Source organism: Stegodyphus dumicola, chromosome 3, assembly GCF_044657685.1.
Source record: "Stegodyphus dumicola isolate Sdum_Otavi_A_Nest chromosome 3, ASM4465768v1".
In the NCBI taxonomy this organism is placed as follows: domain Eukaryota; kingdom Metazoa; phylum Arthropoda; class Arachnida; order Araneae; family Eresidae; genus Stegodyphus; species Stegodyphus dumicola.
Genome location: NC_140770.1, coordinates 148,194,369 through 148,219,763, shown reverse-complemented (window position 1 = coordinate 148,219,763; position 25,395 = coordinate 148,194,369). Strand labels below are relative to the sequence as shown.

The following is a 25,395-nucleotide window of genomic DNA, read 5'->3' as shown; positions in this document are numbered from 1 at the left end:
CTTATAAGGTCCATGTTCTCAAACTCGTTTCATCATCACATTACAGATGCGCATGCGTGGATTACATTACAGATGCGCAGGCGCGAACAATAACATTGCGCAATATTACATTAAAATAGAAGCCACGTAGAAAAAATATAGTGGTAGTTAAACATATTTTTCCTTGGTGTATTCTCAATTTTTTGAGGCAAAAATCTGCATACGTTTGTTTAAAATGCTTCTGAAATTTTTCATTTTAGGATTTTTTTTCGTTGGTTATTCTTTATTTTTTCTTTAAATTAAATCAATTATTATGTGCAAAAATAAAAACATGTTTCCGCTTTTTGGGAATGTTTCATTCGTATTGAAAGTTAGATTTATCAAGTAAAATGTATTCTCAATTTTTTGAGCCACTGTATATATAAAAAAAAAGATTTTCATTATTTATTGCAAGTATAAAATGTGGAAATCAAAAATAAATGCATTTTGCCACTGTATATATAAATAATGACTTTTCATTATTTAATGTTATAAGTATAAAATGTGGAAATCGGGAAATCAAAAATAAGTGCATTTTGCCACTGTATACATATAAATAAAGATTTCTCATTATTTAATATTACAAGTATATAGAAGTGGAAATCAGGAAATCAAGAATAAGGGCATTTTGCCACTGTATATATAAATAAAGATTTTTCATTATTTAATATTACAAGTATACAATTTAGAAATCAGGAAATAAGTGCATTTTGCATTTCTAAACGTTGCTCATTAAGGTTGACAAGTATTTTTCTAAAAGGGCAAAATAGGCCGAATTGAAGAAACTAAGAAGCAATTTTCTGAACTAATTTATACTGTAATATATATATTTTATTTATATATAGCACTGGCTTATTACAAATTTAAATATTTTCATTTTCTATATAATTTAACTAGCCTCATTTGTATATTTACAATCACTTTTCTTTCGTTATTTATGTTTGTTTTTTGAAGTAGCTGGAGGGTGTATGCATGCATTTTTGTGTGCTTGCAACGAAATCTGCTTTTGATTTCATATAGATTTTAAAACTGCATTTGATTTCATATCAAAAGTAAAATCAGCGAAGTAGCATAACTACCGGTAGATAAAAAAAATTAAATTTGTTTTTAAAAAGCACATGTATAAAAAATCGAATCTACATTATTATAAAAACAATCTGACAAAACACAGCATTTTTCGCTTTTGTATTTAATATTTGCTAATTTATAATATTAGAAAAATAAATTCAAAAAAGGAGAAAATTTTCTGTAATCCTGCCGAATTCACCTACATTTCTCGCTACCATACAAGATTTAACAGACTGCAAACGGCATCACTGTTTGTAAGTAAGATTTTGTTATCACTAAAGTAAGATTTTGAGTAGGATTAGCACGTTTGTTCCAATTACTAGCCCTAATGGGCTATTAATTTCGTTTTGGCATTTTACGATGGTTCATTATAAACGACGTTTCACTTTTCAAATTGTTGCCGTAAAATATTAGAGTCCTACATTATATTTGTTGAGAATAATCACACGTACTCCCCGTTCTTGTTTTAATGTCATGTATTTTAACCGTAACTGTTTTATACTTTTGCTTAGGTTGATCTGGCAACAGTTGTGGTAGTTCTTGGTCATGGTGTGATATGTAGAAACGTGCTATGCCATGTGCGTGAAATTCCATCTTTTAATAAAGCCTCTACTTAATTATCATCGGCCTATGATTCACCTTTTTTAAATCTTTACAGCAGAGCGTGGTTCTGATATTGAACACGCTAGACGCGAAGCATTTATATTTGTTTTGTGGAACTTATTTGTTTGGAACAGAATCGCGCGTTAAGTGAAATTTGAAATGGCAGCACGTGATGAGAACGCAAAGTATTGTGTCGAGCCGTTTAACGGTAAAAACTTTTCTCTGTTTAAGCGCCGTGTTGAAGCTGTGTTTGCAGCCAAAGAACTTGATAAATATTTAGACGTTGAAGCGGATGAAACGAAAGTTGCTGAAATCAAAGATGCAAAAAAGGCTTACGCATTGCTGCTAACCCTTCTAGATGATGCCATATTGGCGACCATGTCGAGTGAATCTTCTGCATGTGAAATTTGGAGCAGTTTAAAGAATAAATACCATAAGGTGAGTGCAGTTAGTCAAATATTAGTACGTAAGAAATTATCGACACTGAAGATACGCCGAGATTGCAGTATGCAGTCACATATTAACGAACTGTTGGCGATCGTAAATGAACTGCGGCTCTCGGGTGCTGAAGTCAAAGATATGGATGTGATTATTTATTTGTTGATGTCGCTACCTTCTGAGTACGACATTATTAAATCGACGATTGAGAACCAGCCAAATGAAATGCTTACGCTGGACTTTGTTATGCAAAGGCTCTTGAATGCTGAAGAATTGCAAGGTGAGAGAAATTCTTACGATTCTCGTATTTCTGGCTCAAGTAATAACGTAGCTTTTAGCGCTGATAAGCGTGATATCATCTGCCACAAATGTAAAAGTAAAGGTCATATTGCCAAGCTTTGCAAGAAAAATTTAGTTTGTTTTGGATGTGGACGCTCAGGGCATTACAGGAAGGATTGCAGATTTAAGCATAAATCAGATTATAGAGAATCGGCTGCAGTAACATTCATGGTTGGTGAGCCTGTTGGAAATTTAATTCTGGATTCTGGAGCATCTACACACATGTGTAATAAAGGTGAGTGGTTTGAAGAAATTAAACCTTTTTCTATAACAGTTGCATGTGCTTCGAAAAATGAAGTTTTAAAGGTAGAAGGTATAGGTACAGTACCTGGAACATTAAATGGAAGAGAAATATTGCTTAAAGATGTGTTATATGTGCCTGAGTTGAACGGTCAATTAATATCTGTGAAGAATATTCAAAAAGCAGGTTACAGTGTAATTTTTAAGAATGATGTAGCTGTTATTGAAAGAGGAATGAAAAATTTGAGTTTGCTAAACTCAATGAGAAAGAATAGTATGTGAGTCAATTTGAACCAGTTAAAGCTTCAACATACATTGCAAATCATAGTGCAGAATTATGGCACAGGCGCATCATCTGATAAAATATTAAAAGCAATGGGTTTGCCAGTATCTGAGTCACCTTCAAGCTTTTGTGAAGAGTGCATATTATCAAAACATTCCAACACTCCTATGAACAAAGGTCCTAGAAGCAGAGAGCATGTGCCAATAAGAACTGACATATGTGGTCCCATTGATCCATCCACTAGGGAAGGTGAAAAGTATTTTGCTACAATCATAGACGATTTTTCTAGATTTACTGAAGTGCATCTCTTAAAGCACAAGAGTGACATAAATGAAGTGTTTAAATTGTTCCTAAAGCAGAATCCTGATGTCTACAAAATTCGGTGTGATAATGCCAAGGAATACGTGTCTGGTGAACTAGCTCGTTATTGCAAGAAAAATGGTGTTATGATAGATCCTGCTTCTCCATATTCACCTCCTTTAAATGGTGTGGCTGAGAGAGCCAACATATATCTTTTAGAGAAGGTCGGAGCTCTAATATGTGAAGCAAAGCTTTCTAAATCCTTCTGGGGATATGCTGTACAGGCAGCTGCATATCTTAAGAATAGAATTCCAAATCAGACTGTTGAAAATGTACCTTATGAGCTCAAATATGGGAAGCCGCCTGATTTGAATATTATTAAGGTGTTTGGATCTGATGCATACATGAGAGTTCCTGATAACTTAAGAAAGAAATTGGATCCAAAATCAAAAAAGATGATTTTTATTGAATACTCTACCATGGGTTATCGTTTACTGGACCCAGTCACAAATCATGTTGTGGTTTCTCGAAATGTATTGTTCAATGAAGAGAAAAAGAAATGTATCTCAGTTCAAGATGATTTTTCCATAGAAAGTAAAGATCCTGCTAAAGATGAAGTAGTATGTGATTCAAGTGATGTAGAAATCCAGAAATCTTGAAGAAAGTCATGAAGAAATTACTAGGCAAAGAAGAAATATAAAATTACCTGTAATGTTTAATGATTACTTTGTGTATGAAGCTAGTGTGGCAACTCTTGATGATATATGAGGATATAACATCATTCATTGCCAAAAGAAGAGCAAGTCCTATGGAGGAAAGCCATGGATGAGGAAATAGCTTCTCGTAATAAAAATAAAGTGTGGGAGTTAGTCAACTTGCCAAAGGATGAAAAGCCAATATCCTGTAAATGGGTGTTGCGCATCAAACGAAACAATGTTTACAAAGCTAGATTGGTTGCTCGTGGCTTTGAACAGAAGCCAGGTATTGATTACTTTAAGACCTATGCTCCTGTAATTAGTACATCATCACTTCGACTTGTGCTGGCTATCATTGTTCAAAAGAATCTTGAAATCTATGCATTAGATGTAAAGACTGCATTTCTGAATGGTGATCTCCAAGAAACAATCTACATGGAACAACCAATGGGCTACAGTGACAACAGTGGTAGTGTGTGCAAGCTTCTTAAGAGTCTTTATGAACTTAAGCAAGCACCGAGGCAGTGGTTCAAGAGATTTACTGATTTTATAATTCTGTTAAACTTCCAACAACTTAACTGTGAAGCATGTACTTTTGTAAGAAGAACTAAACAGAGTGAAATATTTATTGTGCTGTATGTGGATGACTTGCTAATTGCTGGTTCTAATGATTCAGAGGTAAAAATTGTGATTGAACTACTTAGAAATGAATTTGAGATGTCCAAGGCTGAAGTTGCAAATGAATTTCTAGGAATAAGTTTTGAATATTCACTGAACAAACTTACTTTAGACCAAAAGTCTTATGTTGAAAAATTGTTAAATAGATTTAAGAATGTTAGATTGTAAGCTATCTGATATTCCTTTAGTGCCAAAGTCAACTTCATCAAATTTTGTGAATGGTGAAGATTTCATGGCCCTTATCGTGAACTTGTAGGTGCTTTGCGGTATGACAACTCGTCCTGATATTCTGTTTTCTGTGAACTGTCTGAGTCAGATACAAGAACAACCCCACTAACAGTGCTTGGGCTGGTCTGAAGCAAATTCTTCGATATTTAAAAGGGACATCTGAACTGAAATTATTATTTTGTAAATCTAATAGTGTTGATATTATGATAAATGTTTATGTTGATGCTGATTGGGGGTCAAATACAAATGATAGAAAATCTATTTCAAGGTACATTATTTTCTTTAATGATTGTCCTGTAACTTGGTCTGTTAAAAAGCAAACATCTATTGCTCTGTCCTCTACTGAAGCAGAAATTTTGGCTTTAGCAGAAGCTATTCAAGACCTAACTGTATTTTATAATGTATCTAAAGAAATTTTAGGAGTCAACAATATTAAAAGTTTCAGTTTATGAGGATGATCAATCTGTAATTAAAGCAATATTGAATGAATGTAATTGTGCTAGACTAAAACATTTGGACATTAAATTAAAGTATATTAGGGATATTGTAAAATTGTATGATATAAATCTTGTATATATTTCTATTGAAAATCAGTTAGCTGATTTGTTTACAAAATGTTTGCCTAAACCAAGATTATGTTATTTAAGAGATAAATGTAAAATAATATGCGATTAAGGGAGGGTGTTGAGAATAATCACACGTACTCCCCGTTCTTGTTTTAATGTCATGTATTTTAACCGTAACTGTTTTATACTTTTGATCTGGCAACAGTTGTGGTAGTTCTTGGTCATGGTGTGATATGTAGAAACGTGCTATGCCATGTGCGTGAAATTTCATCTTTTAATAAAGCCTCTACTTAATTATCATCGGCCTCTGATTCACCTTTTTTAAATCTTTACAATATTTGAAGAAGTTAATTGCATGAATGCATCAATGTTTTTCTCACAGTGAAAATACAACGTCAAATTTGAGACAGACATCAAATTTTGTATAATAAATTTTTTTAGCAAATTGGGTAAATCACATTTGGCGTTATTATCGCTTACAACAAATATGCCAAATTTCAAAACACGCCAATATGTAAATTCACATATATGTTAGGAAACTTTGAATAAAAAGCTCTAGTTTTTTGCAGGTATGCTTAGGAATACATATAGGTTAGAATTCAAAAATGCTTTCGAAAAATTGATAAAAATTACAAATTTTAAAAGCAAATCACAAAAAAGCTGTGAATTTTATTTGGATTCAACCTGAATTTCGAATCATGAAAGAAGAAATCAAGTAAGTTTAATATAAAAAAGACATATTAATAAATATATATCAAATTCAATTAACACTGAGGAGCTAAAATTTTGATAAGCTAATTTTTTTAAAAACTACTCGTGCGATGTTTACAAAACTTGGCACTTTATCATAATCTGAGTCCTAGCATCGAAATATATAAAAAGTTAGATATGTCGTTTCAGAAAACGTCCGCTTTTGTCAGAATACCCATGTTAGAACAATGCTGTATGTAAATCTAATACTCTAAATCGCGCTTTCGAGTTAGAGTATTAGATTTACTAAATTTTTCTCCTTACATATTCCTCAACAGATTAAATGCATTATTTGAATTAAGCATTAATGTTACGTAACATTTGTATATTTTTCAAAGGTGTCGGCAAGACATGCCTTATGAAGCGATTTACTCAAGGAAAATTTTCTGGTAAGTATTATTTCGAGAATATTTATTAACACACCCTTGTATTTTTCAATAAATGATGTGAAATCTTATAATTTTAACGGTACTTAAATATTAAGTGCTAGCCACACTGATGGATGAGCAACTGCCGAATTATTTTGTCTTGGTTTCGAACTCACGTTATCTGCAGCCAATTCATTCGTACTAAGGATTCGCATAGGGGGCCTTAATAGGATCCAGTTTCCCTTAGAAAGTACTGCCCAAAGGCATTCCTCATCTTAGACTGATAGCCATCGTTTGCTTTGCCATATTCAAGGAACTAATCGCTACCACCCTGGCGCAGTCTCGCGTATTTTCGCAACCATCTTGACGCAGTTTGGCGATTTTTAACGAGAAAAAACTATTATGGGTTGCTATAAAATATTTATTACATACATGTATAATTTACGTTTTAATTAGGACTTAAGAAATGGGCACCAAGATGGCCACCACTACGAATGTCCCCCAAGATCTCCCGAATTCACGCCTAATAAATTTCTCTTAGAGATATATTAAAAACAATATTTATAGGAGGCTAATTTTGCTAATATCTCAAGTTACGAACTACTTGATGAAGATAGACTTCTTCGCCCATTCGGCGCTCACTTGTTACAGTCTACCTAAACCGACCGAAGAGAGCTCAGCTTACTCACTCAGTAATTCGCAAGCTCACCACGTTTCGGTTTCTACAAACTTCTTCATGTGTTGCGGACAGCTTTCCACACTTCCCTGTCATTCTGCAGCTCAGAGGTAAGAAACTTCCTACCTCCATGCTGCAGATGCCCCAGACACGGCTTGCTGATCTCCGAAGCCCAGGGCTTCACTTTTTTTTCTTTTACAAGCTTATCTCAACTGGAGAAGCTTCATTTTTGGACTTTTACATACGTCAGGACCGTAAGGGGAATCTGGAAAGAGCAGGAGTAGTGCATCTCTTGCTGCATGCCAAAATAACCAAAACGTCCACAGTGTCCACAGTCCACAGATCCAAAGTATCACAGGACCGCATTATGGCTGCTTTGGTAACCACCTGCAAAGGAAATGTTACAATGCTTGTGAGACAAATTGAAAGATTTTAAAATCCTTTTGCGAAATGCATTTTTTTCATTTGCGATATTTTACAAAATACAGCGTTTTGAAACCCGAAGAACCATTTGTAATAATCTTGTACTTATATATTTGTGGTAATACTTTCTACAAAAGACATCTAAGAAACTACTTGAAAGAACAGCACGTTTAATTACATTTAAAGTATTTACATTTTTTAACAAATAAGTTAGTATAATTAGATACAATTTTATTTATGTCTTTATCGTCTTCGTTCTTTTCTTAATTTAAATCTTGAGTTTTTACTCATCTAGTTGCCAACCGACAAAAAAAAAGTAAAACATTAAAAGAATTTACGATGAGCAATCTGTATGCCATCTGGTATTCAACACTGGCACTATACATATTTAATACAATATGTTTGGCTTTAACGAATGATTAAACAACATATCGTTTCGACAAACAAAATTCTTTAATTGTTTTACCCTAAAGCCGTATTTCAAAATTAAATACATTTGTTCATCCGATTTAAGTATAACTCAGGTTCAGAGGATGTTACAAAAATAGCCAAACTTTATGTCAATAGGAACTGCATATTTAAAAATCAGGCGTATTTAGCCACAACTAGATTCGCCAAGAGCAGCAATAAGATACTGGTTTAATAGTTTCAGAAATAGTACTATATACTAGTTAGTTTATCAAAATCATTATCCTCATACATAAAACCAAGCACGAATTTCAATGAATTTTATCATTGGTCACTTAAGCAGTTAATATTATAAGTTTAACTTTTGAAATTTATACGAATTTGAAAAAACTAATTTTTTAAATGCAATTCAGAAAAAGCACATTAATTTTGATTTTCCAGGACAGGAATTCATATTTCATGCTTCATTAATGAAGAATTTTCTTCGAATATTAAATACAGATATAATTTAATTTTAATTAGTTTAGTTATCACTTTTTTTCCACTGTGTCGGTCTGGTATTCGCATTAAACACTGCATGGATATATTTTATTTGAGGGAAATGATAATTGGGGAAACCGAAATTCACCAGGTCGTTTAAAGAGAAGGGACCCGGATGAGGGTGAAAACATCTCTTTGACATCTTTTTCGATTATGATCCATATTGCATTATGAAAGTCATCATCTGTCTCTAGGCGCAACATCAGGTCAATATCTATCTGTAGGAGTAAAGATGTTATTTTAGTGTTCTCCATTGAAGATATGATTTGTTTTATTTTAATGCTGTAAAGCACTTAAGAATTATCTCTGATCTGTGTAAGAGGAGAGAAGCCTCTGTGGAAGAATTTCTAAGGAAAACTGACTCGTATCTACGTTACACACGGAGAAAACCACGAAAACTTCCATGCATCCAACCCGTTCGCCAAGAGTGACTTCCCGCTTCGTTGCTGGTGAGCTTGATTGAAAAGGGTAACAAAAGAAAAGGGCTTATGCAAAATGTATTCTGCGATCAGAAAATTCGAAGCAGTGAAAAGAAATAAAAAAGTTGATCTAGTTCTCTACAAATAGCTACATTACAGTTAACTAATGTTTTTTACTCTCAGTTTTCCGATCCTTCAGTTTCAATTCCAGCGTTGTGCAAACATTATTACATTTAATTTTCGTGCTTTATAAAATATTTTTAAAAATCTGGTTTCAGGTTTCGATGTAAAAACCTTGTACTAGAGCGTCCACTACCTCATTTTGTTCCTTGGCCCTAGTCGTAAAACTTTCGGTAGAAATGCGAAATGTATAATCTGGATTACATGTCAAAGAATAGAATTTGAAGCATTTTCTTCCTGTGAAGGCCCACTAGTGTTTCGAGTGTTTAGAACGCTGAATACTGGTAGTTCGAGCTGGCTTGTTTTCAGATCCATGCGAACGTTTCACGAAATGTAACCATGCCTTCATGGTATGTTTCGTGGTTTTATCTATGTGTAACATGCATACGAGCTTGCTATCCCCAGAAAATCCTCCATGAAGGCATACCTTCTCATGGGCAGATAAGCCCTCATGGCTTTGCCATAGTCAGATAACGAAAAAGTGAATCTGCCTGTGTATTTGAAGTGGTCTTTTAAATGTGTGTGATTTCCAAAACTAGCTCTAAGTGGACTATGAGGAATATTTTCTTATTAATGCCACGTGTAAAGCAACAAATTATCGAATTTTCCGTTCTGTTTTCTGTTACCTTTAGTATATGTAGAATCCTTGTTCACAGAAAATGTTTAAAATGCCTCGTGTAAAGCTACCATATTATCGTATTTTCCGTTCTGTCTACTGTTACCTTTAATATATGTAGAATTCTTGTTCACAGAAAATGCTCAGCCAACTGTTGAAGTTGAAGTAGCAACCGCTTATGTTCAAGTGCAAGGATTCCATGTTAAGCTAGAAATCTATGACACCCTCGGGCAAGAAAGATTCGGCAAGCTTCCAAATATGTGAGTTCCCTTTTTACTTTCGTTATTCATCAAGGCCGTCCTAGCAGATTTTAATATCTCACACACATTTACTACTTTTACTCACTCTAGATTTTTATCTTTTAAATACCTTTTGTCTCTCCGATGTTGAGATTTAATGAGCCTACGAGCGGCCAGGGCTGACCAGCGGCTGAACGGTAAAGTCCGAAACGCTGGTAGTTTTGTTCGGGGTTCGAATCCTGGCGAACGGGCTGGCTGCATGGGCGTTTTCGTGGTTATCCCCATGTGTAACCTGTATGCGAGCCAGGTTTCCTTAGAGAGCTCCACGAAAGCATCCCTCCCCTTAGGCAGATAGCCTTCGAGTGCTTTACCGTAATTAAATATACCATACCATACATACCAGCGGCCAAGCGGTAAAGTGGTTGAACACTGGTATTACCCGCATCGTTTAATCTGGTATTCCACTTCACCAAGCCGTTTAATCTCGTATATTTATTTGCAAGAAAGAATATTTGGTGTTTACAAGAATTGTTTAATTGAACGATCTCCAATATAGTACATGCATTACAACGACGACGGCGTTTAGGAGTTTAGGAGACACAGATTGAACCTTGTCTCCAAAATTAGCGCCTTTGTTACAGAAGACAGAATGCCGAACATCTTTCAAAGTGTATCCGAATCACTCGATCTTTCACTTTGTTGTGCTGCATGTATAACAGTTAATGTTTATCCATTTCAACATATTTTGAAACTAAAAAGCATTATTTCTCATAAATATACATTTTCACTGGGTTTCCAAATTCACATTCCACTAAACATTCCATCACGAAAATCGTGTATTTTGCTATGTATTTACCAAGGTACACCTTAAAATTGCGGCCATCAATTGCCTTACATTAAAAGGCTATTAGAAGTATTTTATATGAAACACGTGGTACATTATTTGATGTAACTTCTATATATGTTCTTGCTTTGCATAATGAAATATTGAGTTGTTCGGAAATTAATTTCCTTTTTTTTCCCAACAGAGGGCTTAGTGTTATTTTTGCACAGCCAACTTCACACTTAAGCCGCATAGTCATTGATAGCTGATATAGCAAGACTAAATTAATAGCAAGACTTGTTTGTGAAAAGTTCGATTGAGTCTACGAAGTAGTTTTTGGTTGGTGCCCTTTCAAATATGGAAAATGAAAAGCAACATTTTCAGCATATTTTACTTTTAATTAATAGCAAGACATGTTTGTAAAATGTTCGACTGATTGTACGAAGTAGTTTTTGGTTGGTGCCCTTTCAAAAATAAAAAGTGAAAAGCGGCATTCTCGGCAAATTTTACTTTGTTACTATCGAAAAGGTAAAAATGCTGTTCAAGTTGTAGGGTTTATATTTATTTTAAGTAACATTTATTTTAAGTTTGAACTATCTTTCCTATCAAGCCTTACTTTCCCCTGCAACTGCCAATGCCAGAGTATGTAAATTTTAGTAGAACGCGCAAGGATTCAAATTATCAGCGGAAGTATTCTGAGTTAAATAGAAAGGAAACGAGTTCGATATGTGCTGTTCTTACTTCACGAGCGCGGAGGTAGTCAGCCAGAAATTGAAGAACCCCGCGTTTCGGCCTGTGTGCTTGCCTCGGAGAATTGTTAATCGTTCAACGTGATATTCAAAGTTTGCTAAATTAGCAGCGGTATTGTGAAACGCAGTGAGGTTAGTTACTTTTAAAGAGCCTCGTAGTTAGAGTCTTGTTATTATTTTCTTTTCAGGTTCTTATTTTTATTTTACCGCCGGGTCGGCGTAGTTTGTGAGTGTCAAGAGCACGCAATTGTAATTAAGTTGAATAAAAAGGGACTTAAACCCTTAGCAAGACTCTGTCTATTTTCCAGTTTCAACAGTCACCTCTTGGTTGCGTGCAGGTTGGAGGCGCGCAACTCTACATTGGCGCCCGAACACTTATCGAACTGAAATGGCCGAAAATCGGATGGAAACCGCGGGACAACACCAAGAAATGGCAAGCCAACTGGAAGGATTTGGATACCTGGTCCAGACGTCGAGAGCGTCAATTAAGCCAAACGTCAATTTCGACAGAAAAAATTCGGTGGCGATATTTCTAGAAGGCCTAGAAAATCACTTCCAGCTCTACCCTGTGCTTGAAAGACAAAAAGTTGCCATCGCCACATCTGCACTAAGAGGCCTGGCCGCGCTATGGTGGAAGAATATAGGCAAATTTGTATTAGGAGAATTTGGAAGCCAGACATATACATTTGAAAATTTCAAAAAATCGTTAGTAAAGGCCTTCCCCATAGTGAAAGATCAAGCAAGGCTGGAAGCCGAACTATATAGTTTCTATCAACGGGATATAGAAGAGTTGACGGACTTCATTTTGCGAAAAATTAAGCTGACGGATATGCTGTATGGGAAGAAACCCGACGCGGAGATTATTGAAATAATCTTACCAAGATTGTTACCTGCTGTTCAAGACTACTTCGAAATTAGAAACCCAAGAACATTGCAGGAGCTCTTCGAATTGGCGGTGAAGTTTCAAAATCGCAGAATAGCGGGAAAAGCTAGAAGTACATCGTATTTTCAAAGTACCCGAAGGAAATCTTCAAATGAGCAAACCAGAAATGCAAACCGCTCTTATGGGGGAAAGAGCTATCAAGCTAACTCATCGAACCTCGAAGGTCAAGGCCCAAAAAGAAAATTCGAAAGAACATCCGCGTACCCAGAAGGCAGAACTTGAAAGGAAAGCTTTAAACGAGTAGAGGGGCCTGTGAAAGCGAGGGTCCAGACCCCGGAAGTTTTTAAAAAACCCTCAAAAAGACATTTAAATACGGTCATCGTAAAAAACTCACATCTACCAATTATACAAGTCCTGGTTGGCGATGTACCAGTAGAAGCCCTCATCGATACAGGAGCAGAAGGAAATTTTATGATCGAAACATTCTTCAAAAACAATTTTTATAGGGTACGATTATTTAAAACCAAAAATACCAAAATTATAGCGGCGCAAGGAAAAACCTGTCACTGCATCGGGAAATTATCATTAAACATACAGGTAAAAGAGGAAAGCCTCAAAGTATTAATTTTTGTAGTGAAGAATCTGCAAAATCCTCTTATTTTAGGTATGGAGTTTTTAAGGGCCGCGAGGGCCAAATTGAATTTTCTAGAAAGTTCAGTTGTGCTGGAGATGGACCAGAGGGTGGTGGAACCGGTGGAACAACCGCAAGTGGACCTTAGTTATCTGAATGACCATGAAAGTCAAGCCATCCAGCAAGTGGTGAGTAATATTTCTAACTTGTTTTCAGAAAAGCCTGGTAGTTGTCAAATAGTTACGCATGAGATACAATTAACTGCCGAAAAACCTTGTAGGACTAAACCATATCATTATGACAAACAAAAAGACGTAATCATCGAAGAACATATTCAGGAGATGTTAAAGAATAAAATAATAACGCCCATAAATAGTGAGTACGCGAGTCCAGTCGTACTATGTAGGAAAAAGAACGAGTTTCCTCCTTCGGATAAAAGGGCTTGGAGGTTTGCTATCGATTACAGAAACCTAAATAGTATTACTAAATTCCCAGTTTACCCTTTGCCGGTTATAGAGGAAATTATTAGAAAGATCAAATCTACAAGATACATGTCTACTTTGGACTTAACGTCTGGCTACTATCAAATAGCTATGAGACCCGAAGACATACATAAAACCGCGTTTATAACAAAATCGGGCACTTATGCATTTTTACGCATGCCCTTTGGGTTGTGTGGGACCCCATCAACATTCCAGAGAGCTATGGACATTGTTCTAAAGCCTGTCCTAGGAAAATCGACTTTAATCTATCTAGATGATATAATTATAACGAGTAGTACGTTGGAACAACACATTAAAGATCTAGAAGAAGTTTTTAAATTATTAAAAGAGTCCGGTCTTACAATTAACGCCTCAAAATGCAAGTTCGCAACTAAAGAACTTAAATATCTCGGTTATAAAATTTCGCAAAAGGGTATAGAAACGCAAGATTCAAAAATAAAAGCAATCAAGAATTTCCCACCGCCCAACACCGCCAAGAAACTTTCTTCTTTCCTTGGGTTATGTTCTTACTATCGGTCTTTCATAAAAGATTTCGCTAATATTGTTGAACCACTCTTAGTAATTAAAAGAAAGAGAAGTAAATTTACGTGGACAGCGGAAGCAAATACAGCATTTGAAAGATTAAAAGAAGCGCTCATCAATGGCCCTGTTTTGAAATTCCCGGAGGGGGACGAAAACCTGGAAATTGCAGCAGATGCATCGGACTATGCGGTGGGTGCGGTTCTTATGCAAAATAGCCATCCTCTGGCATTTTTTAGTAAAACATTGAATCAAACACAAAGGAATTATACAGCTACAGAGAGAGAAACATTAGCCGTATTAATGGCTGTACACAAATTTCGAGTTTATTTCGGCAAAGCGCCAGGACCAGTCTTTTCGGATCATGCGGCTGTTGGTAGATTTTACTCGGGGAAACACCTAACGCCCAGGTTAATAAGATGGGCTTTAAAACTCCAAGAATATAATCTAATAATAAAATATAAACCAGGTAAGGAAAACAATGTAGCTGACGCACTTTCTCGTATAAAACTGGACGATGAAGGAAATGAACTTAAATGCCCTGTGTTGACTTCAAAAATTTTAGATTCTAGAGATACGATTATCACTGAACTGAAAGCTGATCCTGAATTTGGAAATATGTATGCATATTTGAAAGACCCCGAAAGCTCTGAGCACACAGATATCGATGCGATAAGAAATAGAGCTGAAAACTATGAAATAATAGATAATTTATTATTTTATACGAAAACAACAAACGAAAATCTCGAGTACAAACCAGTCATCCCAGCCTCGCTTCGATTAAACATTTTGAAGGAATTACACGACGCGAAAACAGCGGGTCATTTAGGGGTCAGAAAGACTTTAAAAATAGTACGCGAGGCGGTATATTTCCCGCAATTATACAAAATAGTAACTGCGTATGTCAGGTCCTGCAATCAATGTCAGTTAATAAATGATATTAATTACAACCCGACCGGGTACTTAAATAGCATTCGCGCTACATTTCCGAATGAAATTTTAGTCATAGATCTTCTTGGTCCCTTCCCCCAGAGTGAGTTAAATAAAAATCGTTTTCTTTTAGTAATAGTAGATCATTTTTCAAAATGGACAAAAATTGTTCCACTTAAACGCGCGTCAGCCAAAACAGTCGCAGATGCATTCTTACACAGATACATTTTAAAATACGGTGCACCGATAAAAGTCATTAGCGATAACGGAAAACAATTCATTAGTCAAATATTTGAAAACATATGCACTGGACTTGGCATACGCCATATCAAAATGGTTCCGTATAGACCACAGGCAAACATAGCAGAAAGAGTGAATAAAACCATCATAAAAATAATTCGCAGTTACGTTAGCACACATCACAAGCGCTGGGATGGCTACATAAATGAATTAGCATATGCTTTAAGAACGGCAAATCACGATACTACGGGAAAAACCCCAGCAGAATTATTTTTAGGCCGAAAGTTAATTACGCCTTTCGATAAATTATTCTTTGTGCAACAAAGAGAGCAAGAGTTTAAAGAGAAAGATTTGCAAAAACTTATTGATCAGGCGCTTAAAAGCTCGGATACGGCAAGAAATAAGCAAAAAATGTATTACGATAGAAAACGCCGTGAAGCAGATTTTAAAGTTGGGGATAAAGTATTGAAGCGAAAATTTTCTTTATCAAGTGCCCCAGACAATTTTACTGCAAAGTTAGCTCCAAAATTTGAAGGCCCCTATGTAATTCAGGAAATCAAAGGAGTCGTATTGTACCTTAAGAACGAGAGAGGGGAAATCTGTAAAGCAAGTCTCGACCAGGTGAAAAAATACTATAATCCAAATGATTTTGAAATCCTTAAAAGTTTCTTGCAGAACTCAAGTCTAACAGAAGTAGAAGGTCCAGAAATAACAACAACTGTTCCACCACCCAAGAAGCAGAGAACTGAAGAGAGACCTAGCCCTTCTACAACCCAGACGACGGTACCAGAAAGAAAAAATGAAAACTTTCAAACTCCAGCATTTAAGAAAAATAAGAATGAAAAGCCACGGCGCAAAGAAACCTTGGTAAGGAGGAAAACACCACCTACATCGTATCGCAGTAGAAATTATACATCAAGGAGAACGGTCCCAGGGCCAGAGAGTCAGGTGCAAGCAAGACCGCCGTTCCGGAAACTGAAAAGACAGCAGGAGGAACAAAAATACCAGGAACAACAGAAGAAATTCAAGAAGGACTCCAGACCGGAGGACGTCAAGACCAGCCGTCCAAGAGAAAAACGAAAAAGACAGCAACCCGACGATTACTCCGCCAAAAGGCCAGCATGCAGAGGACGCAAGAGAAAAACTAATGTGGACGACACTTGGAGGTCAGTAAGGAGACGATTGACGTCCATGAAACCTATAACGTGGGAACAATTTTGCCAGAAAAGAATGACGGAGTTTCAATCATCGAAAACTCAAAGATAAGTTAAAATCTTCTATAAAATTTTTTCTTTTGTTCCGAAATGTTATGCATAAGTACGAAGTTCTATGCTTTGACGAAAGTCAATATGTCTCGGTTGAGACTTAGTTTTGTTTTACTTTATTTAGCTAAGGCAAAAGTATTATTTTCTTTAAGTACAAATCTAAGAACAAGCATTTTCTGTTGGTCGAAAGACTAATTCTGTTATGTTAAAGCCAAAATTTGGCCGAAGATAAAAATAACTTCGTATTCTTGTATTAATAAGAATTTTAGTTTCAGTGCCGCCAGCTTGGCGAAGAATGAGTAAAGTAAAAATTTATTTTCTCTTATTCATTTTATGGTAAATTTTAAAAATCATATGTATTAAAATTTTGTAAATATACGTAAATACTTGAAAGTTATGTAAAAGTAGAATTTAGTCTAGAAGCATAAAATTTTAGATTCTAAAAGTAAATGCTTAAAAGCAATGAATTCAAATTTAAGTATTAAACTGTAGATAAAATCATGCTTTAGAGCGAAAGCCTGCATGTCTAAAGATGAATGAGGGGGAAGTTAGAATGAATGTGTTTTGTAGGGTTCTCCACCTAGATTTGAATTTTTAAGAATGTTAAAGTAGCTCATCGAGTTGTAGAAGGTCGAGTAAGGTGTGTCTATTTGGTCGTTGAATTCTAACAAATAATGGTGGTTAGGGGAAGTGTTGTAAGACTAAAACACGAATATTCCCGTTTGACACCACACATGGTGGAGAACCAGGGTAAAGTTAAATTAATGCTTGAAAAATTGAATGAATGTGAATTAAGCAATAACTAAGGAAAACGAATCGTTTAAAAACAAAAATTTATTTAGTGTCAAGAAAGTGTAAATTATAATGTATTTAGAAAGATACTGATACTTATTCCTTCCAGATGCTGGAAGGAAAAGAACAAGATTGATTGATGAAGTCCAGGAAAAGTTGCTGTAAGAAGAGAGATTTATATAAGTATCGACAGAAATTTAGTATACATTTTGTTACATAAGATTTTTTTTTGTGTAAGCGAGGCTCTTGAGAGTTAGTTTAGAATTATAGAAACTTTACAACAGGTCGTTTGTAGGACCTGCTTCCAAGTTTTCCAAATTCTGGCAGCGGCAAATGTAGGGTTTATATTTATTTTAACTAACATTTATTTTAAGTTTAAACTACTTTCCTGTCAAGCCTTACATTCCCCTGGAACTGCCAATGCCAGAGTATGTAAATTTTAGTAGAACGCGCAAGGATTCAAATTATCAGCGGAAGTATTCTGAGTTAAATAGAAAGGAAACGAGTTCGAGATGTGCTGTTCTTACTTCACGAGCGCGGAGGTAGTTAGCCAGAAATTGAAGAACCCCGCGTTTCGGCCTGTGTGCTTGCCTCGGAGAATTGTTAATCGTTCAACGTGATATTCAAAGTTTGCTGAATTAGCAGCGGTATTGTAAAACGCAGTGAGGTTAGTTACTTTTAGAGAGCCTCGTAGTTAGAGTCTTGTTATTATTTTCTTTTCAGGTTCTTATTTTTATTTTACCGCCGGGTCGGCGTAGTTTGTGAGCATCAAGAGCACGTAATTGTAATTTCTTAAGTTGAATAAAAAGGGACTTAAACCCTTAGCAAGACTCAGTCTATTTTCCAGTTTCAACAGTCACCTCTTGGTTGCGTGCAGGTTGGAGGCGCGCAACTCTACAAAAAAAAAAAAAATTAATAAATAAATAAAATTATCCGATGTGTATGGAGAAGTTACTGGTAGAACGCCAGTGTCAAAACTCTTTGCATAATTTCGATACGGCGAAGATGCACCACGTTCTGGAAGATCAGTTGAAGCTGATGGCGAGCTTAAGAACATGGAATCCATATGTTGAAATTTGAGATTAAATCTTTGCTTTTTCAAATGACCATGAATGATCGAATTCGATAAGTTTAATCTCTCAGCGATCTCACGAGTTGTTATTCGTCGGTTTGCATCGATTAATGCAGTACTGTGTCTTTTTCATTTTCAACTCACCTTCCAGAACGCGGTGCATCTTCAAGATCAAAATTATTGCCGGATCGAAGTTTTGTAGACCAATTTCGGCACTGGCGTTCTGTCAGCACATCGTCTCCATACAAAATCTGATAAATTTTTCTTTGCTTGAACGCAGTTTTACATTTTCGATAGTAAAAAAAGTAAAATATGCCGAAAATGCCGCTTTTCACTTTCCAAATTTGAAAGGGCACCTACCAAAAACTACTGCATAGAATCAATCGACCCTTTTCACAAACAAGCCTTGCTATATCAACTGTCAAAGTATATGATAAATGTGCGGCTCAAGTGCGAAGTTGGCTGTGAGAAATACAATTCAGGCCTCTGTTGGGAAAAAAACGAAATTACTTTCCGAACAACCCAATAGTTTTCTTTCGAAATATTATACAGCAAACTAATGCTAAAATATAAATGGGTTACACGATTTTTTATCACCAATGCTAAATCTTAGAATTTACTAAATGTGAATCGGTTGTGACGATATAAGAGATTTTGTACAAAATATCAAACAAAATCACTTACTGATTAGAGAATTCGTTCATGTTAGTAACAAGTTCAAACGGACTGGCTATCTGCAAAACGAGCACCCACTAAGATTCATTAAAATAGAAGTCAGTTGCATCACTAGGGAGCACTTATTGGACAAGTGTAAAAGTAGTAACTATAAAACTGAGAGAGATTCTTTATATGCTGAATGTATTCTTTTCCTGTATCATTCATGGTTGTTGAAATATGTATTTTCGAAACCACAGGGAGAATTATAAATCACACTTTATTTAAAAAATGGTTACATAAGGATCATACTTTAATTCATATATCAGCTGACATTCTTTACATTAATATTACTTCAAACAATTAAGATATCCGTTGCAACTTAAATTTATGTGTTAGCATTTTATGAGGACAGGACAGGACTAAGTGTGGGAAGCACCAACACGTTGCCATTGGCAGCACTGGTGTCGCTCCTTCACACTGTCTCGAGAAGAACACCTCCACAGGGCGCACTTACGCCACGCATCGGTATTAATTAAAAAGTTACCATTAGGGCACACAGATCTTGTGGTACAGAGCATGGCCGGGAGATACAGTTGCTGATGACAATTGCATTACAATACAATACCACACATTACAGTTGATGATGAAATATAAATATATGTACACAAATAAACAATTAGAACTGAATGAAAAAAAACATTATTATCTTGGTTAAGTTATTGTGATATTAATGAGATGTTTTTGGTCCAGTGTAATACATACTTGTGATGCAGTTTTTAAATACTTTGTGATTTTGCCGTGTTTTTGTAAACATGCAAAACATTAATAATAAAAAGGCCAAAAAAAATGTTTTGTAAAATCATCTTATTAAGAAAACTGAACATTGATATAATAAAATGAGAAAACACAGAAAAAAACAGAAAACTGTTGTGCCAATACTTAACGCTGCATCGAAATTCTAAACGTATACTGCTATGCTGCTAAAATTTTTGTGATTTTGCTGTTGAATTGTATATGGTGTAAGTGCAATGAAAATTATGCGCAATAATAAAGCTAAAGAGACAAATAAAAATGTGTTAGTGAGTGTAACAGCAGACTGGTAGACTGCGATCTCAGCAAGAATGTAAAAAACCGTAATAAACTCTTTTCGGCGACCGCTGAAATTTAAAACGCTTCAAATTTTTATTTCATTTTTAAAATTTTTGCGTCTTTAAATTAATACACTTTGTTAAAATATGAATGAATTTTACAAATCTTTGATAATAAGAATTTAATTTATATATGCTATATCGTTTATCTGCGTATTATGTTATGTGATATATTTTTATTCATGAATAAAAACTTTAACAATGCTATTGTATAAATTAAAAATTTTAACAATATTATTATAAAAATGTCGTTTGACTCAAAATTAATGTAATATGTTAGTTTAACACAATATGAGCTTTTGTTTCACCATAAAAACACGTCTCATCCTTTTATAATTGCAGTTTGTATCGAAACACAGATGGCATTATATTGGTTTGCGATTTGACCAACGCAAAATCTTTCTTAGGCTTGGATAGCTGGTTGGCAGATGTCAAAAACTATTGTGATGATGATGTGCCAGTTATTATCGGTGAGAAAAATTTATTTGTTATCTGTAGTGCCTATTATTATTAATTAATGAAGAATCTCTTTGTATGTATGTATGTTCTTTATGTAGAAAAGCTGACACCTAAAGCCATCAAACTTTCAACATCAAATTTCCATCCGAACGAATGAAATCCAAAGCCGGGATTTTGAATTTGCTTTTTGTTTATTTCAAGTTTTATGCGAACTTAATTAATTGTCGATTAATAAACTTAGCGATATGTTGCCACTGATTGAAATAAAACATTTTTTAACTTCGTCGCGCTAGTGTGTTTTTATTCGGCAAAGTGTAAAATATTTATCTTCTTTATTTAATCAACGAACTGGGTAGGTTAAAGGGAATGTGTTGCCACTGCTAAAAATAAAATACTTTTATCTTCCACTGGCCAATGCGTTACCCATTTGGCAAAGCTTAAAATATTTAACTTTCAAGTTTAATCTATCTGTTACTGATTAACAGACTAGGCGATTTAAAAGCAATAAACACAGTTTTTAATAATACATTTTTTCTTTTTATCGAGACTAGGCGATTTAAAAGCAATAAACACAGTTTTTAATAATACATTTTGTTACTTTTTATCGGTTGGTTTAAAAAAGAAATGCATTTAGTTTATGACGTAATATTCTTATTAAATTACATTAGCTTTACTCATTAAAACATCACTTCGAAAGCACGTATTTAAATTAATTTAAAGTTTCTTCAAATTATGTATGAGACTCATATTGGTTAGGTGAAAAAAAGCTAAAAGTACTTCAATAAATTAACAGTACGTTTAGTATTACGAGTTTGAAATATTTCTTTCTTTGAACTTTTGTGGCAACGTTGCGCAGGCGCGAGCGGAGATCGTCTAGGCAACGAGGAAGAGAGTTTTACTCTCGACCTACGTAGTCATTAAGAAACGATGCTTCTGTTCTCGGTAAAACAAAAATGTTCTCTCCACAGTGAGTTAATTTAAGGCAGTCCAATGGGAAATGGTTAAAGTTAAATGCTTTATGTGATTCAGCATCAATGCGAAATTTAATAACTGAGGAAGCAATTGATTTATTAGGCTTTCACAGATCGAGATGAAGGGCAGATTTAATTGGATTGAAAAATACTGTAGTTCCGATTACGGAAAAAATTTGTACGCGCATAGCTAAGGACGAATAATCTTTCAGTGAGGAACTCGAATTTTTAATTTTGCCAGAAATTGCTAGAAATGTTCCAGCTGAAAAAATAAGATGTCAAAAATTTTAAATTGCCAGAAAATATAAAGTATACTAATCCTAAATTTTATTTACCTAAAAAAAATATCGCTTCTTTTGGGAGGTGACGTGTTTTACGAATTATTAAGGGGAAACCAAATCCAGTTAAGGGGTAATTCTATCACTTTAATTGAAACAGTTTTCGGATGGATGGTAACAGGTTCTATTTCCGTCGTGTCTCCAAGTAATTCTTGATGTTATTTTGTACAAGATCGTGTTAATGAGGGTTTAGGACAATTTTGGGAATTAGAATCAATTGGTGTCCTCCAAAGTATACACTCAGATGAGGAAGATAGGGCCATAACACTCTTTAAGAATTATGTGTGTTATAAGGAGGGGAGGTACAAAGTTTGGTTACCATGGAAGCGCGACTTTAAGGAATTAAACGATAACTTAGCAGTTGTCAGGAGACGACTGGAACATTTGAATAGAAAATTTGAGAGATGCTCAGAACTTTATAACGACTACAGAGAGATACTGAATGATTATGAAACTCAGAGTATCATCGAAAACGTTCCAAATGACTAGGTAGAAAGTGATAAGCCCCTGTTTTATCTACCATTTTCAATGGTTTACAGAGACTCCGTCAGTTCCAAGAAACGAATCGATTTTGATGCCAGCGCACATGAACAGGGTGAACTTTCTCTGAATGACTGTTTATACACTGGACTTAGCCTTAACCGTCTGATATTCAACATGCTTGTCTTCTTCCGTTTGAATGCGGTGGTCGTCTTAGCAGATATCGAGAAAGCGTTTCCCAGATATCTTTGCATGAAAAGGATCGAAATGGAGTACGATTTCTGTTTCCAAGTAAAAACTCAGGTACAAATGAACATTATGATATCCAGCTTTTCAGATTTTGGCGTGTTCTGTTTGGCGTCAACGCCAGTCCTTTCTTGCTGTCTGCCACCATTAAAGAACGCATCGAAAAGTTTCGAGAGTTGCATCCCGCGACGGTGGAAATGCTTGATAAATGTCTATATGTCGACGATTTTGTTGGCGCTCTCGACAACGTCTCATCTGACTTGCAGATGTCGTGTGAAGCCAAAAGGATTATGGCTGACGCAAGAATGAATTTATGTAAATGGAGTTCCAACAGCAAGGAACTGTTACAAATATGGGAAGACAAGAGGTTCAAGATCCATCCCATTCATTCAGAGGCCAATCCTACGGACAAACTGCAAAAGGTCCTCGGTCTTCCGTGACACGTGCATCAAGACTACGTCACTATTGATGTGAAAGATTTACTGGAGTATAATAAAGGATATAGTATTACAAAAAGAACTGTCTTAAAAACAGCGGGGAAATTGTAAGATGTGCTTGGTCTTCTAACGCCGTTTACAATCAGACTCAAATGTCTATTCCAGGAACTGTGGCTTAGGAAGTGTTCATGGGATGCAGAACTTCCAGCAGACCTTCTTCAAACGTATACTCAATGGAAACTTGAGTTATCTGATATTGCGAACTTACAAGTCCTCCTCGACGGTAGCCTAGGTGATGCCAACGAACTTCAAATCCACGTCTTTTTCGATGCCAGCGAAAGGGCATACGGAATTGCAGTATACTTAAGAGTTAAAAATGTTGACAAAATCTCAGTAAACTTAATTGCTTCGAAGAGTCGTGTTGCCCATTTAAAGAAACTGACTCTATCAAAACTTGAACTCACGGGGGCATTGCTCGCAGCCAGATTTGCGAAAGAAGTAGAACAAATTGTAAAACGAAAAGGGACACATACAGTTCATTTTTGGACAGAATCCCAGATCACATTGTTCTGGATTAAAGGACCTCATCATAAGGATCATCGATTGGAAACAAACGAGTGAAAGAGATTCAGGCTCTTAGTAATCCTGAAGCTTGGTCACAAATACCTGGTAAACTGAATATAGCTGACCTTGTATCAAGAGGAGCTGGTGTAAAAGATCTTTTAAAAAATGAGACCTGGTGGTCAGGTCCTGAATTCTTAAGAAAAAATGAAGTAGAAGGAGATATGCCTGTATGTTTTGCTGTAACTAACCAGAATGTTTTGTTTCATAATGATCTTAAAATTACTAATAATTTTTCTAAACTTATTCGTATAGTTTCTTATGTTTTCAGACTTATTTATAACTAGAAATCCAAAAGACGAGAAAGGTGGGTATCTGAAGTGTCAAGATTTGAACAATTCAGAATTTGTTCTCTTAAAATTTGCCCAAAGTGGGTATTCGGAAGAAATTTCTGCCTTAATGAAAGGTGAGAATGCAAAAGGTAAAAGTAAATTAGCTTCTCTTAATTGTTTTCTTGATAAAAATAGGCTTATTCGCGTTGGAGGATGAATAATCATTTCTAGTGTTAACGATAACGTTAAACATCCCATTGTTCTCTCATCTAAACATCCCTTAACTTACATGATTGTAGAGTATTTTCATTTGAAATATTTGCATGCTGTATCCCAGACTTTGCTGTACCTAATACGTCAAAGGTATTGGCCGTTAAACGGTAGGAAATTGTGCAGATTGGTGATACACAATTGTGTCACGTGCACAAAGAACAAACCAGTCGTAGAGCAACAGTTGAAGGGCCAACAGCGTAAGGAACGCATAGACCCTTCTCCTCCATTTACGGTTACCGGCATAGATTTTTGCGGACCCTTCTACGTGAAATTCAAAGGGCAGAGAAAAGGGGTATTGAATAAGATATATGTCGCAATTTATGTATGTTTTTGTACTAAAGCAATACATCTAGACTTTGTGAGTGATTTAACATCAACAGGTTTCATTGCTAGTTTGAAAAGATTTTTCTCTAGGCAAGGCAAGGCTAAGATTTTCACTGACAATGGACGAAATTTCGTTGGCGCAGATGCCGAGCTAAAACGACTTCTAAAAATTGTAATTTCTCCAGATGAACAATTGGTTCAATATTTCACGGAGGAAACAGTTGACTGGCATTTTAACCCTCCAGGATCTCCTAATTTTGGAGTGTAGAGAAATATGATGTCATACAGCGATAGCAGCGCCCTCACCTGAAGTAGAAGTTAGTTAGATGCTAGACGGGAATGGCGCATTAAGCCATATCCTTTGATTAGTAGAATTTTCCGTATGTTGATTAAGTAACGAATTAACTGTACATATTGTAAATAAATACTTAACTTAACCTTGCTTTGAATCAATTATAGATATAGATATGATGTTCTTCATATAGGAAGATTGATTTTAGATACGGTAAAAGTTTCGCCTTAGAATTTAAAACATCCTTTCGCGACATGGAGGATTGTACGTAGCCGGCGTAAAATCCTTTCAGTATCATTTAAAACGCATAGCCGGAATTTCTCATTTTACTCTGGAAGAATTCATTACAGCATTAGCGGAAATTGAAGGAGTTCTGAACTCCAGACCATTGACTC

The 25,395-nt window shown here is 35.4% G+C and overlaps 1 protein-coding gene across 3 annotated transcripts in view; it reads left to right on the top strand.

Moving 5' to 3' along the window:
- LOC118179858 (ras-related protein Rab-30-like) overlaps positions 1 to 25,395 on the top strand; it is a 72,396-nt gene that overhangs the window by 23,026 nt on the left and 23,975 nt on the right. For 2 of the 3 annotated variants that reach the window (XM_085813443.1, XM_085813441.1), the window contains exons 2-4: positions 6,545 to 6,595; positions 9,973 to 10,096; positions 20,630 to 20,757. In XM_085813443.1, coding sequence (XP_085669569.1) covers positions 6,545 to 6,595; positions 9,973 to 10,096; positions 20,630 to 20,757 — 303 coding nt within the window. The remainder of the gene's footprint in view (positions 1 to 6,544; positions 6,596 to 9,972; positions 10,097 to 20,629; positions 20,758 to 25,395) is intronic. The other variant, XM_085813442.1, reaches the window with a different exon arrangement.